Source organism: Corvus moneduloides, chromosome 1 (assembly GCF_009650955.1).
Source record: "Corvus moneduloides isolate bCorMon1 chromosome 1, bCorMon1.pri, whole genome shotgun sequence".
NCBI classification, from domain to species: Eukaryota; Metazoa; Chordata; class Aves; order Passeriformes; family Corvidae; genus Corvus; species Corvus moneduloides.
The window spans coordinates 27,437,307-27,451,670 of record NC_045476.1 but is presented as its reverse complement, the minus strand read 5'-3'; the positions used below and the strand labels follow the sequence as shown (position 1 = coordinate 27,451,670).

Sequence of the window (14,364 nt, the reverse complement as noted above, 5' to 3'; positions counted from 1 at the left end):
AACAAAAAAAAAAAAAAAAAGAGAGAGAGAGAACTTTGTGACCTACATCTTTGTAACAACCCCTTTAAATGAGCTGCAGTTGAACATGAGTGGAAGAAGTATTTTTTGAAGCTTACACTGAAGCCCTGGTGAATTACAGGAGCAGCAGCAGGTGATAATGGAAACAGTTTGAGTCACAGGTGGGAGAAATTTGAGCTTGGTGGAAACTGCCAGGTTGCTTACTAAACAATTCTTCAAAGCTGGTGCTGTTACAAGAATGCTGGTAATAAAAGTAAGTAAAATTGTCCTTAACACTTCCAGTGTGATGATGATGACATATGTAAAGGTTTTTTGTTTAGCATATAAATACTTCTATTTCAGATTATATGTGGCAGTATCTTTGATATTTGATATATATTTGATATTTAATAGTATATTACTTGCTCATTTAGCCATTCATTTCATTGCATCCCATACACAGCATGCTTCCATTAGCTTGATTAATACAAACTTCACTGCAGCCATTGCCTCAGCATGAGTAAGGTGATGACCGTATTTCCTTTTTATACAGGAGAGTGTCGAGGCAGGGGATAAGGAGACAACTGGAGTTGCTGAGGAGGAAAGTGAGGTACATATGAATAGACTTGAGTATGGTTGTGCTTAAATATCTTCAAGAGAACCATTGCAAAAAATTTGTCATTTGCATGTCGTCAACAGGCAGGCCAATACAATGCAACTGTGACCAAGCTGTGGTATCTAGGTCTAACACTGCACAGATATATCTGCACCCATGGCATATATTCTAACAGATCGTCTCTCATTCAATGCAGGATTTATCTTAGAAACTGCCTGTTGCAGCAGTATAGAGTGATAAATATTTCAGGGCAGCAAACAAAACAGCTCCATGGCTAAAGGAGGTATAATGCTGTTTCTATTGACATTTGGAAATACACTGCGTAGATTCCCAGCAGCTTTTACAATTTCTGTATATTTGTTTGCGTAGCCTTTCTGTAAACTTCTTTATAAAAAAACCCTATGATTAATCATTTCTTTTTCCTAGCACAATATGCCCTGAGCTATGCCCAGATACTTGAAAATAATCACATTATGAGTTGGTTTGCTAAAGTGCAATCTGGCATCAAGTTAGATACAGTTAAAATCAAATTACAAAGCAAATTAAAAGCTCTGTGACATACTTTAGGCTATGCATATGTGGACTTGAATGATTGCATATTGCTATATTTCTTTAGGGGTGATAAAAGTACTTATTCTGAGTCCTTGTATACTAAAGTGAAACTACAATGTGTTCAAATGTGCACAGAGGGCAGCACAAGAGGAATGGCTGCATATCAACCTCAGGGATAGAAGTAGAAAGTGGGAAATAAAACCTAGTTATTAGTCACTCAGGATTTGTATCTCAAGGTGCTGGCTTTTTTGGGGTTTTTTTGTGCTTTTTTGTTGTTACCATTTTGGTGCCACAATATATACAAAAAGGTAATAAACTGGTTTCAGAACATGCTAAGTTCAGCTGTCCAATCTTAGGTTCATTATCCTGCTGTAAAACAGCATTAGGCCTGCTAGAACCAAGGATATATCTGTGGCTGTAGGGCATACCAGTGTCACTTGGAAGTGAATTTGGGACTCACTAGTTCTGTATTCCTCACCAGCGCTGCCACATCCACATGGAAACCAGTGGCATCGCATAGGAAGAAAGTGCAGAGTGGGAGTGGTAGATCAAGCCCAGCTTGGTATAGACACAGTCCAAGAGAGTGTTGTGTAGTTCCTCTAGCACTGCTTTGTCACTCCCAACAAGTCTAGTTCAAGAAGAAATATGCAAGAAATGCCTCACTGTGCTAGCACCAAGACTTAAGTCTTTGAAATCTTCCCCATTTATTCTAATACTACTTGTTCACTCTCTTAACTGAGAGTGAGTTTGCCTGTGTTCTGTTTAAAACTTTTTAAATTACTGTATGCAGAAGAGCTGCCATAGGAGATCAAGTTATTTGCTAAGCCAGTATTTGACTGGTAATGGAGCATGGTCCCTTTGATACTCTGTAAGTTGCATAACAAATTCTCCAGTAGTACTTCACAATCTTCCAAGACTTTGCAACTGATGCATTCCATAAAGCATGATGATTGGTCTCTCTTGACATTAGCTAGCTTAGCTGTGATTATAACCAGCTGTCATAAAAATTACCCATTCCTGTTCTAAATCCAGCCATGGGGCAAGAACTTCAGCCCTGTAAGACCAGTGTAGCTTAGGGAGCTCCTCTGGCAGACTCCAGCAGCAGGCTTGGTACCTCTTCTCCTCTTCCTGAGCTCTTTATCGCTCTCGACTGAATTGTGGCATTGTGTTGAGCTGACAGCAATGTTAATGAGAGAGTAACTGTGTGGATCAGCTGCATCCTGGCTAAAGGAGAATTCACATCTGTGCAATTAAAACAGTTGGGTGGTTCTATCACACCCTTCATTATACTGGATGATCCTTTCTTTCTCCCCTGTGTGCTTGGTGTAATGGAACAGCTATCCAAATTTCAATAATACTGCTAGAGATAGCTTGTTGGGATTTGGTTAGAGGATCAGGGACATGGATCATTGATAGAATTATGGGATCAGTAAAAGAACTATACAAGCAATAGGCCTGCAAGCAAAAGGCCTATGTGTGAGAAAAACTCTCCATGAGAAAATCCCTGTGTGAAAAAAACAGGGCTGGGAACAAAAAGGGAGTTTTGAAGATTTACAGCTGTGTAGATAAGACCCGGAGAAGGGGAGGTGAACTCTGAATTCTTTTAATCACAACATAACTGTAGAAGCTTGCCAATGTAAGTCCAATTACGTAGAAGCAGAAATTCACTTTGATAAGTTTTAAGCCACTTAAGAGTTAACAAGCTGGTATACTATATAAGTGCCTCTGGATTGCTAATAAATGGAGCTTGCTTTTATCAACCACATTGGTTTTGGACTGCAATTTCTCCCCCCGCCGGAGTTGTCAGACTTTTTTTCATTTCCATTTTCAACAATAGCTAATTTGGAATACTATTAGACTGGCTGATGTTATTAATTACCTATATAAAACAGATCTGGAGGATTGGCTTTCAATATGAAGTAAGGTAATAAAAGTAACTGTATCTGCAGGGATGTGGTTTAACATAGCTGGGTATGAATTCAACCTGATGCCTTTTTTTTTTCTCTTCTGTACTTATCAAATATTTGAAGCTGATAGTGAGGTTTTTTCTGTGCTACCTCACATGCCTTTTTATAAAAGCTTTTTTTAATTCTCTAGCTTTTATTGGCTTTGTACTCTAAGACACAAGAACAAATGATTGTGTGATTGTGAGCTGTGGTATACATTTAGTGACTCATGACTGCAGGCTGTGAGAGTGTTACCCTTTCACTGTGGGGCATTTGTGAGCTGATTCATGTAAATTAGTATTCTCCTTAGTGAAATAAAATGGGCTATACAAATCCAATAAATAGAAAAGAAGTTGTTGATCCTAATCAGAATAGACAACAAGATCAATTTCTGCAGCATGCTCTTAGAAATGCATGGTGTAAAATCAATCTGATGGGTACTCTATTTCCATTCTTTTCTACTAGCCTCTTCCAGGACTTTTACACTCATCATTTATTTGTATATCTTCCTGGGTCAAGACTGCTGAAATTGGTAATGCTATAAGTGGCAGACTTGCACGCCTTATAGGAGAAAATGTCAACATCTGACCTAATCTGTTGATGTTATTTCCTTTTACAAAAGAGCATCCTTCAGCAGCAGCAGTTTCAATTTAAATTAAAGTTCCCTGGTGAGTTCTATAAATCCATATAATATTTTCTGACTTTAAGGATTCCAGGAGGACTTCTTTATCACATCAATCAATAGCAGCAAATAGGAGTAGTGGTGAATATTAATGTTGCTAAAAAACAATGCCTGAAGAGTGCTTTTGAACAGTTGCTAAGTTCAGGTAGTGGAGCCTCATCCACGGGGTAAAGATGAAGCTGAGGAAACAGAGCATCAGACTGTTCACTGGACATTAGAGAGATCTCTGCTAACTGTGGTTTGACATTGGTACCTCGAAAAGAGTTTTCCTTCAGTGTTCTTTCTTTATCCTGGAGCTATCTGCTGTAAGGTAAAAATGCTGTCTTGAAGTTAATTAGATTAAAACAATGAGTTTTGTCATTTACCTTCAACAGTACAAACCTTAAAGTGTATACCCAATATCCTACTGTAAGCATTATATAGCAATACAAATGTTAGGGTGAGGCATAAATCACAAGTGTCTTGGTTTAAGACAGTTTAAGAGGAGAACACTCTAGCATGAATTGCCTCCCTTTTTATAGGTTCAACCAATCCCTTTCCACCACTAAGGAACGAATACGAGTAGATGTAAGTGAAAAAATAACAGTTTACTAACAAATGAAACAGCAACAAGCAAAAGTTAACAGTAAATAAACTGCTAGATACAGAAAAGGCTAAATCTTACGAACTCATTAGAACAAAAAGAGACCCAAAATGCCGGCAAACACCCTTTCCCGAGGTAGGGCCCAACAGGGGCGACTGCGTGGGAAAGACAAAGGGGCAAGGCAAGAGCTCATGGAGCAATTCCGGCGGCAGACGAAGACCCGACGGTCTATGTGGAGTCAGTGCCCTTCTCACAGCAGGAGACAGCAGGGCAGGCAGGGCCAGGCAAAGCAGCCGGGGGCCACTCATGGCTGACAACGACCGGGGCCAGAGCCGCGGCTGCTCCGCTGCTGTCGGCACGGTACCTGGGCTGCGGACAGGCACCTGCAGAATTCGTCCCAAGGCAGCTCAAAGTCTCTAACTGCAGTCTCTCCAAGACAAGGAAGAAAAAAACCCCAAAAATACGAAAGAGAACCCAAAAAGGGAGAAGCCTCTGCTTAAGCAAAGACCAAGCAGGAAAAAGGGGTGAGCTGCCTGCTAGAGCAGACTGTAATAGTGCCCACGATAGCATCCCGCCCCAGTTTTTCTTGGCTGCAGGGTCTTAAAGAGACAGTAACAATTTAGGGAACCAATATATAGGGAATACAATAACCTTTTGAGTTACCCACAACAAGAAGTAGCAGTTTCAGCTGGATGAAGGATTAAACATTGATCTAGTAGTAGGCAGGTACTTTTCTATCCACCTTTCAAGTGTTGGAATAAATCATGCATTAACTTCTCATCACAGACTGATCAGAAATTATTCAGTCACAGCCAGACTGAATTAGCTTTTATGTATCTTTTTATACTGACATAACAATAGATCTTTGTGGTTATATTTTTTCTGATATTTATCCAGATGTAGAATATATTTACTTCTGGTGACATGGCCTGATGTGTAAGTTTCTCTGTTAGAAAGGAATGTATAATTAAGATTACAAGATTTTTGGAGCCAGGCAAGGTCTAGAGGTAGGTGACTAGCTAGAGAAAGCTTGAAGCCTCTTCCCAAGAACAGATTCCATTAGCAGGGTCCTGTGGACCCCTGCATAATTTGCAAGCTCCTCCCCTCAGCAGAAACGAGTGGTAAATTTCTTCCACAACAGAGCTGGAAGACAAGGGAAGGAAAACAGTTACTCCACTCATAACACCTGAGGACTCTGCTAAATGTTGTCTGGTGAGGTTTCATAAATGTGTCTCTCCTGCCTGTTAATCAGCTTCTCTGAACAAGCTTGTCCCCAGCACTGCTCTTCTCCATAAATCAGGAGGAGCACCAGTGAACTCAAGACCATAGGTCAGCATCACACAGGGAAGCCACAGAGCAGAGGCTGGTCCATGTTCTCTCCAGCAAGTATCTGTAACTCATATCCTGAAAGGTCCCTCCCTTCTGTTGTTTCTAGGCGGTACCCATTGGTGAGACTGTGGCATCAGAAGACAGTGCGGCTGTGGCAGCAGGAGCTGCCACCACTGAGCAGGATGATGTTGCTGAAGGTGACAAACCTCAGGGAGAAGAAAAAGAGGCAGATGTGTCTCAGGTAACTCATGTCAGTGCATGGGAGAGTGTGTTAGGGGAAGCAGGACAGATTCAGCAGCCCGAGAGAGGCAAGACTACTGCAGCTCTGGGCCCCTAGGTTCAACCAGTACAGGTTCAACCAATAGCAAGGTTGATGTTCTCTTGGGACAGCCCTAGGAAGGTCTCACACAGAGTGTCCTTTCTTTTAAGTCCTTACTTTGGGTTGTGCCTGCCTTTGTGTCTCTGTACTCCCCTAGGCTTGTGGAGATGGGACTTGATGGCCCTATGATGGCTCCTGTGATGGCTCCTATGATGGCCCTGTGAGCAGCATGGACAGCATATTGTTTGGGTTGTCCCCCACTGTTGTCTCTCTGTGCCCCTCTGTGGAGATGACATTTATCACATAACATACCAGGGCTTTCTGGAGAAATAGGCAGAGAAACAATTGGATTTTTCTTGTATCTTGGCACCATGTCCTATCAACAGCATTACTTTGTTTCCTGTAAGTCATGGTGGTCAAGGCATGTATCCATATCTGGCCTGCTGCCTTTTCCTCTGCAACCTCTGAGAGCTGGTAAACACCTACTAGAGCAGACCCTGTAGCTGGGCAGCCAGTTACCACCTGTTGTCACTGCATATTCTATTTCATCTGTGCTCCAGGATAAGATGGTCTGGAAGAGGATCAATGAACATATTTTTTTCAGGTTGGGTGCTCCAACCAGTTTTGTTAAATGCTTTTTTTACTGGGCTTCGTTACTGGTCAGATGCTACTTAGATTTTTGTGCTCTCTCTGCTCCCAGTTACATTGCTGTAAATCAGAAGAAATCCCTTCAGTCAAAGAAATAGGTCATATTTCCTTCTTTCGTCACTTTCTATCGCTGTTATCCTGCTGACTTGAATTTCCAAATAAAAACAGTACAGTGACTACTGGAACTAGTGGCTTCACTCAAACCTGCTGAAACTAAAGAGCAGAGGAAAAAGGTTAATTTCCAGAAACACTGAGAATGAAGCCCAAGCTACCTACAGAGAAGTTTCATTATTTAGTGTAATAATGTGTAAAGTAGGTTTAGGAGGAGTAAGGGGAGTACTGATAACAGGGAAGGGATTATTCCTTGACATTCTTGCACAAATACTGTTTTCTGTCTTAAGAATTCATGGTAGAGAAAAAAGAAATTCTAATCACCATATATGCCATATGCAATAAACAAACAATAGTGTTTTCCTGCTTGAAATAAAGTACTAAATAGTTTTGCATTTCTTTTCGGGGGGTGGGGGGATTGTTGGTTTGTTTTTTGGGTTTTTTTCCCCAGGAAAAGGTCAGCAGCATCCCTTCAGTAGTAATAGAGCCAGCATCAAACAACGAGGGGGAGGGAGAAGAACATGAAGTCATCATGAATGAACCCAAAGGTGGCACAACAGAGATGGACGCTCAGATCACTGACACTTCTCTCAGTGAAACTTCCCAAGCTGGAAATGATCAGAAACCTGCTGAAGAAATCCAGGCTGTACTTTCTCAGGATCAGCCTGTACTAGCAGAGGATGCAGCTTCAGCAATGCCACCTGGTTTTCTCTATAAGGTCTGCTTCTCCATTCTTCTTTTAGATATCCCTAGCTTCTGTGGGTGTGTCTTGTCTGCACATGTAGTGTCATGATTTCTTGAGGCCAAAGGATTCTTAGTTTATCAGCCACATGCGCACACGAATACATGCAACTACAACTGTAATGTTATATTGTTGCTTCATAAATGAAGTCTGAGAAGATACATTTTCTGCATGCTTCTTGCTGTGCATATCCTTATGTAGCCATAAGATTCACTGAAGTACAAGAACCCTTGAATCTCACCAAATGACTGCTGAAAATTAATATATTGAATAAGACTGCACTGCCACATAGTTAATCAGGAATATTGTTGATATATGCTAAAGATATACCTGATATGCTAACAATATATTTGATCTCTAAGGTCCCTTGCAAACCCAAACCATTCTGTGATTCTATGATCATTTAAAAAATGGCATTTTTCTGGCCTGAAAATCTATAGTGGAAGTACTGATTCTATTGAAACCCATGGCTACAATTCATGGTAATGAAGCCAAAATGTCATCCAGTAACTTTAGTAATAATATAAACTATTAGGGTAATCAAACAGAAAAGTTTAATGAGGCATAAGAGAAATTCTTTCCTTGGCTGGCAAAACCCCAAGGGTTTCCTGGTTTACAAGGTTCTTTGAAAATACTTTTCACTTAGAATCACTGAGCAGTAGAAAAGCTCCTTGAGGATGGATGAACTTTACATGCTTCGTATTATAATTTGCAAAGTTCGGACTAATTAGTCCCATAGTACTCTCTAAGTATGCCATTCTTTTTGGTCTATTCTCATTGCTCAGTATTTTCTGCAAACTCTGTGGATAACAGTAAAGGTATCATGCAACTCAGACATGCTGACATAGTTCATCTTTTGTTTTTCATCACACTCTCTTGGGTCAGACATAGAGAAGGAGAAGCAGAATATATGCTTGCCATCTGGTTCTCAATGCCTCTTTTTTTCATAATTGCAGTGTTATTGTGGCACTGTCTGTGCTTTGAGAAAATTAGACTAGCTATCTTTTAAGGCGATAAAACCATTTTCTTAAAATGGTCTGTTCACAATGACATGCTGATCTTGCCAATGTTTTAATAATAACTCATTTGAAAGGCAGATGATGTTGGCATACCCATCTGCTGGTAAGTGGGAGCTCCTTCCAGGACAACCACTAAGTAGGATTCCCATTACTCACCTCTTTGATCACCTGTTGCAATGGGTGCTATATGACTGACTCAAATTTTTATGGATGTTCACAGGAAGAGTAGTACAGCAGTGGGCACAACAAGAGAATGAGAGAATCTGAAGTTCCTGAATTCCTTTCTCAATTTTATTTGTAAAATCCTGCTACCCCTCTCTCAGATCTCATAATGATAATGGGGAATGAAAGGAAGTTCCTTACATGGGAGGAATAATGGTTGGCTGTCCTTGTCCAAGAGGCAGGACTTGTGGGATGTTGCAGTATCATCTGTCCTTGAGATCTTGTAATCTTGGGAAAGGATCTTAAGTTTCCTTTGATAGTCCCAGGAAAGGAAACTATCCTTAAGTTGTCCCTGCTTCTAAGGAAATGTATAAAAACCTGACATGAATCAATGCCTTTTTTATCAATTTATGCCAGATCTAAGGAGGTGATTCTGTTCTTGTGAGATCCCACCTGGAGTGCTGCATACAGTTCGGGTGTCCCCAGCATAAGAAGGACATGGAATTGTTGGAGCAAATCCAGAGGAGGGCCACAAGGTTGATAAGAGGACTGGAGCTGTTCCCATACTAAGACAGGCTGAGAAAGCTGAGGCTGTTCCGCCTGGAGAAGAGAAGGTTGCATAGAGACCTCATGACAAACTTCCAGTATCTGAAGGGGACCTACAGGGAAGCCCGAGAGGGACTCTTCATCAGGAACTGTAGTGACAGGACAAGGAGCAATGGGTACAAATTGAAAGAGGAGAAATTTGAGTTAGATATTAGGAAGAAATTTTTACTGTGAGTGTGGTGAGACACTGGAACAGGTTGCCCAGGGAGGTTGTGGATGCCCCAGCCCTGGCAGTGTTCAAAGCCAGGTTGGATAAGGCCTTGAACAGCCTGGTGTAGGGGAAAGTGTCCCTGCCCATGGCAGGGGAGGTTGGAAATAGATGATCTTTAGGGTCCATTACAACCTGTTAGCATTCCATGATTCTACAATAATTTGAATGTACCTATCTATAAAGGTGAACTTTTTTTCTGTCAAGATTTAACAGATAATTTTGTTGATAAAATGTCTTCATTTAGATCACATCTATATGTGTGGTGTTATTTTCTTTAGGTTGAAGTTCTACATGATTTTGAGGCAGCTAACAGCGATGAGCTTAATTTAAAACGAGGGGATATTGTACTAGTGATTCCTTCTGAGACCACAGCTGATCAGGTAAAAACATGTGGTTCTTGCTTTTGTTGATGTTTTTCTTTGTCTCAACTTTTTTTCTCACAGATTATAGTTAATGGGAATATGTATTGATAATGACGTTACTGTAAGAAAACACAAAAGATTTTAATTATGCCTTTGTACTTAGTTTCATTTGAGACTAAATGACACCATTGACTACACCTGAAGTCACAGATAGATGTTATTAGCAGGATCTAATGACCTCAGCATATTTTTAGGGGGTTTTTTGTGCTACATTGTAGTGGATTTTATACTGACCCACAGGTACACAAAGACTTCATGCAGCGGATGACATACAAACTCTGTGTTACACTGTTCTGTATCATCTTGTCTTAATATTACAGTAGAATTGATTACGTGCTCCCTTAATGTTCAGAGTTTTTATGTGTGGATTTGTTGAAATAACGCAAATTCACCTACAGAGAGCACTGAGAATGCAAACAAATTGTGGTGTTCTATAGCCTAAAGGTATAGAAATGCTGCTTTGTGTTAGGTGCTTCTGGTAAAGATAACTGTGCCCCTCGGAAGCCTGAACCTGAATTAAACAACAGTTTAATTTCATTTGAGGCATCTAATTTTGTACTAACATTGCATTTCAGGTGATTTTTTAAACAATTATATTTCGTATGTTAAACTGAATTGCAGTGAAGTGTGTTGATTTTTGTCGCTGCTTTAAAAGAGAAGACTGTACTGTAGCCTATTAGCACCAGCCACCCCGTGGGCATCTGTTGGTGCCTGTAGTGTTGGTAAGAAGTCTCCCAATTCATTTGGAGGTTGAGAGGTGGGGGACTGGATCCTGCCTGATCAGGTAGCTGAGAGCACTACTCTGAATGAAGAATATCTCTTAAAACAGGCCTAAATACTAATGCTCTAAGCACATATGAGTCCTGAGAACTGTTCGATATTGTTTTGCTGATTGACGCTGTTCAAGGGTAGATAATTATCAGTTCTCTCAGCTGAGCTTTCTTCTAATTCAAAATATGAATACTTGGCTTTCCTGAGTGGGTTTTTTTTTACTTAATTCAGAACAAAATATTTATACTACAGCAGGTACATAGCTCTTTTTATAAGGATGAAGTCTATTACCCCTACTCAAATTATGCCGTCTTACCTCATGGGCAGTTCAAGTGATTTTATTGTCAATGTTTGCAGAATAGCACACTGCTCTAAGGATAGCAAAATATGCTCTCTGACTTTAGTCTGTTTTTGCTATGATATTAGGTGTTAAATACATGATAATTGGTGAGTCCATGAAGTATAATTCTTCTTCTGGTGTGCGTTGAAATTCCCATTGGCATTAATTGAAGTAAATTGTGTGCAGGGATGGAGAAAATAAACCTTTATGTATTCATGTTTCTGAAGCCATTCTGTTCATATCTTTATTGCACATTATGTATTTCCCCCTCATGTTTAATGTCACCATAAAACTCAATACTTTAGTCTTTTGCCAGGTACTTAGTTGATTTATATAGCAACTTATCTTTGTTATACTTTATTCTCCTTCAGAAGAGACCTGTCTAAAGCTGTAATTCTAATACACCTGGTAACATCAACCTCCATTTGAAGCAAACCAGTCCCACCCAGTGGCTTTTTCCATTAGTCTTGTGTTGAAGTTATTATCCAGTAAAACTGTGTATTCCTTTCTACAGTCTATGCTGCCTGTGCTAGAGAGCTGCAGTTCCTCTATCTCTCAGATATTCCACATGCTTCAAAACATGTCCTCACTTAAACGTACCCAGCCACTATCATAGATAAGCTGGATCTGCTTTAACAATGGTTATTTGGGGCAGACAGCCCCCACCAGCACATGCAGCCACCCCGTAATCATGACTCGATGGTGTATGTGATGATCTGTTGAAGCTATTCTATCTCCATGTGTACTGTCTGTGCAATAATAATATGGCAGCATTAGTAGTTCTGTTTGTCATGGCTTTGCTCCAGTTCCTTTTCTTTAAAGGAAAAAGATAGGGAGTTTCTTAGTTAGTAAGATGAGAGTAGATTGGTCATTTTTAAAAATACCAAAATGATTTTATTACAGGTAGAATTTATCACACTTAAGAGAACCCAGTACCTCCCAATAGGAAATTTCTCTTTTGGTTGCTTGGACTGCTGGTGATTTGTTAATATTTTGCTTGTCAAGTTCTGGTTTAGGTTTCCAGGAGTTTTTTGAAAAATAATTGCATGTTTTCTATAGATATTAACTCCTGAAATTGCAAGAACTGTTCTTTCTTCTGACTGTTGATACATGAATGAGAGAAAAAATATCATAGGGGAAAAAATTAAGATTCAGAACTGTTCTTCCCTCATCTATAGTATTAAGTTCAGCCAGGAGGTAGATGGGCCAAAGGCTGTATTGTGTGCTTGCAGTCACTTGGTCTCACGTAATCGTGGTCTGGCAGTACAGAGAAAATGGTCTGTGCAAAATTAGAGGCTGCTCTTTAACCAAATCACCAAATCTTTTGGCCATGTTACTCTGAAACATCTTCAGGTCTGAAGGTCATAGTGAGGAAGAGGGGGACACCTGAAATTTAAGAGACTCTGTCTTTTTCTTTGCAGGAGGCTGGCTGGTTGACTGGCATTAAGGAATCCGAGTGGCTTCAGTACAGAGATGCAAATAGTTATAAAGGACTTTTCCCAGAGAACTTCACACGCCATCTGGAGTAGTTCTCCCAGGCAGACAAATGTAGTATGAAGCTCAGTCAGTAGGTTTTTAACCTCTTTGAAACACAGGAGCCCATCTTTTTGTAGTTTAATGGTTTACAGAGTGGTGCCAGACAAAGCTAGTTGAAACATATCAAATGAGCATGAATGCAAACAGTAAAAATGTAATTTCTGGAGCAGTACATGGGGAAAAAAATCAGATAAAAATGAAATGTCCTTATTTGTTCACGAGTATGTGGCAACAGGTTTGTTTGTGCTTTGTCAGAGCTATGGTGATCCTGTATTTGATCCTTTCCCATGAAATCTGAAATTAGCTTCCTCAATACCAAAACCTTAACTTCTCTGCACTAAGTGTATTGTATTCCTTTGCACTGCAGAAGATTTAATTAATAATCCTGTAGTTATGAGGTCAAACTATTATAAGTTTCATGTGTTTAAAAGATAGTTAACTTCTGCAACGTTTTCCAATGTTATTTTTGGACATGTATAATATATATACACAAGAACTTATATGTGTATATATAAGTGCATATGGCTATATATGCATTTTCACAACTTCATTGTAGTTCTTTGGCTGTGTAGTATCATCCAGTACATGCATTGCTCTTTCACTGTCTGGCATTACAGGAAACAGTTTTGTTCAAAGCAAAACTAGCTGCTCCATTGCCAAAACATGATACAGTATCTGTGTTTGTAATGTGAAATTTTCATTCTTAGATGATGCATAACATCATGTTCAAAGCCGCTAACCTTTGAGAAGGCATGGCTCGGTCTCCTCTTCCAGCTGCAGTAGTTACAATGAGATAACCTGGAGGCAGAGTTGTTATGATGCTAATCTTCACTTTTTTATTTAATTGGCTGAATACATTTTCAAAAAGAAACAGAACTGATCTCTGAGAATAAATAAACACAATATATTTTCACTATATGTATTTATGCAGCATACCTTCACAGAACCTTTTAAAGTAAGATATAGAATGTATCCTGTATCAAAAAGTCATCTGTAACTTATGTTTTCCAGTGCTGTGTCATTAAAAATAAACCTTTGGTCCAAAGAAGTTTCTTCTGTGGTGCTTTTGAAGTTTTGTAAGAAGTCCATTTAATTTATACATTGTATTATATAATCTAATCTTAATTTAATACCTCTTTTTCCAAAGGAGTAAAGCATAACCAGGTGCAACATCTAAATTCTTGCTTTCAACCCTAGTTGTGGCCAGAATTCCAAAAGGTCTAAACCCCAGCTCATCATGTCTCTCTGCTGCTCTTCCTGTTCCCGACTGACCTCCAGCTAATATCTGTCCACTGAGGAAGGGAGCTTGTTTGTCTTTAAGCACCACTCAGCTGAAGATCTCTACCTCTTAGTAATATTTCACTTGTACACTTATTTCGTGTAGAAAATAAGTTCTCCACAGATCTGCTCCATTGTGTTTGCTGAGGCATGGGAGCTGCAAATATTTAGGAACATCTATCTTTTCCTAGGAATTCAGTTATTTTTCATTATATGTTGGTCACCTTCTATGCAAACAATATCTGTTTCCCCTCTATTTTTATTTTGCTAAATTTCAGTTGAAGAAATAGGGGATTTATGCCTCTTGAAGAAGAGGAGAGTTGATTTTTCTGTTTTTCAGGCTCGCTCTCAGTAGGTTTCAAAGGCAAGTCCAATGATAGCTATGTTTTGTGAAGAAACTCAACTGTGATAACTGGGAATTTGGATTTGAAATATCCAGTGAGTCTAAGCAGGTTACAGGAAAGCTCTCTGGTTTTCTGTTCATTCCTTCAACA

General features: G+C 39.6%; 1 protein-coding gene across 8 annotated transcripts in view; it reads left to right on the top strand.

Annotated features, from left to right (window-relative positions):
* Positions 1 to 13,640, top strand: part of AMPH (amphiphysin) — a 136,549-nt gene extending 122,909 nt beyond the window's left edge. For 5 of the 8 annotated variants that reach the window (XM_032103218.1, XM_032103195.1, XM_032103204.1 and 2 more), the window contains 5 exons: positions 551 to 607; positions 5,812 to 5,946; positions 7,235 to 7,501; positions 9,802 to 9,903; positions 12,478 to 13,640. In XM_032103218.1, the coding sequence (XP_031959109.1) occupies positions 551 to 607; positions 5,812 to 5,946; positions 7,235 to 7,501; positions 9,802 to 9,903; positions 12,478 to 12,585 (669 nt within the window). In that variant the 3' untranslated portion in view covers positions 12,586 to 13,640. The remainder of the gene's footprint in view (positions 1 to 550; positions 608 to 5,811; positions 5,947 to 7,234; positions 7,502 to 9,801; positions 9,904 to 12,477) is intronic. The other 3 variants (XM_032103235.1, XM_032103225.1, XM_032103211.1) reach the window with 1 other exon arrangement.
* Positions 13,641 to 14,364: the final 724 nt, after the last annotated feature.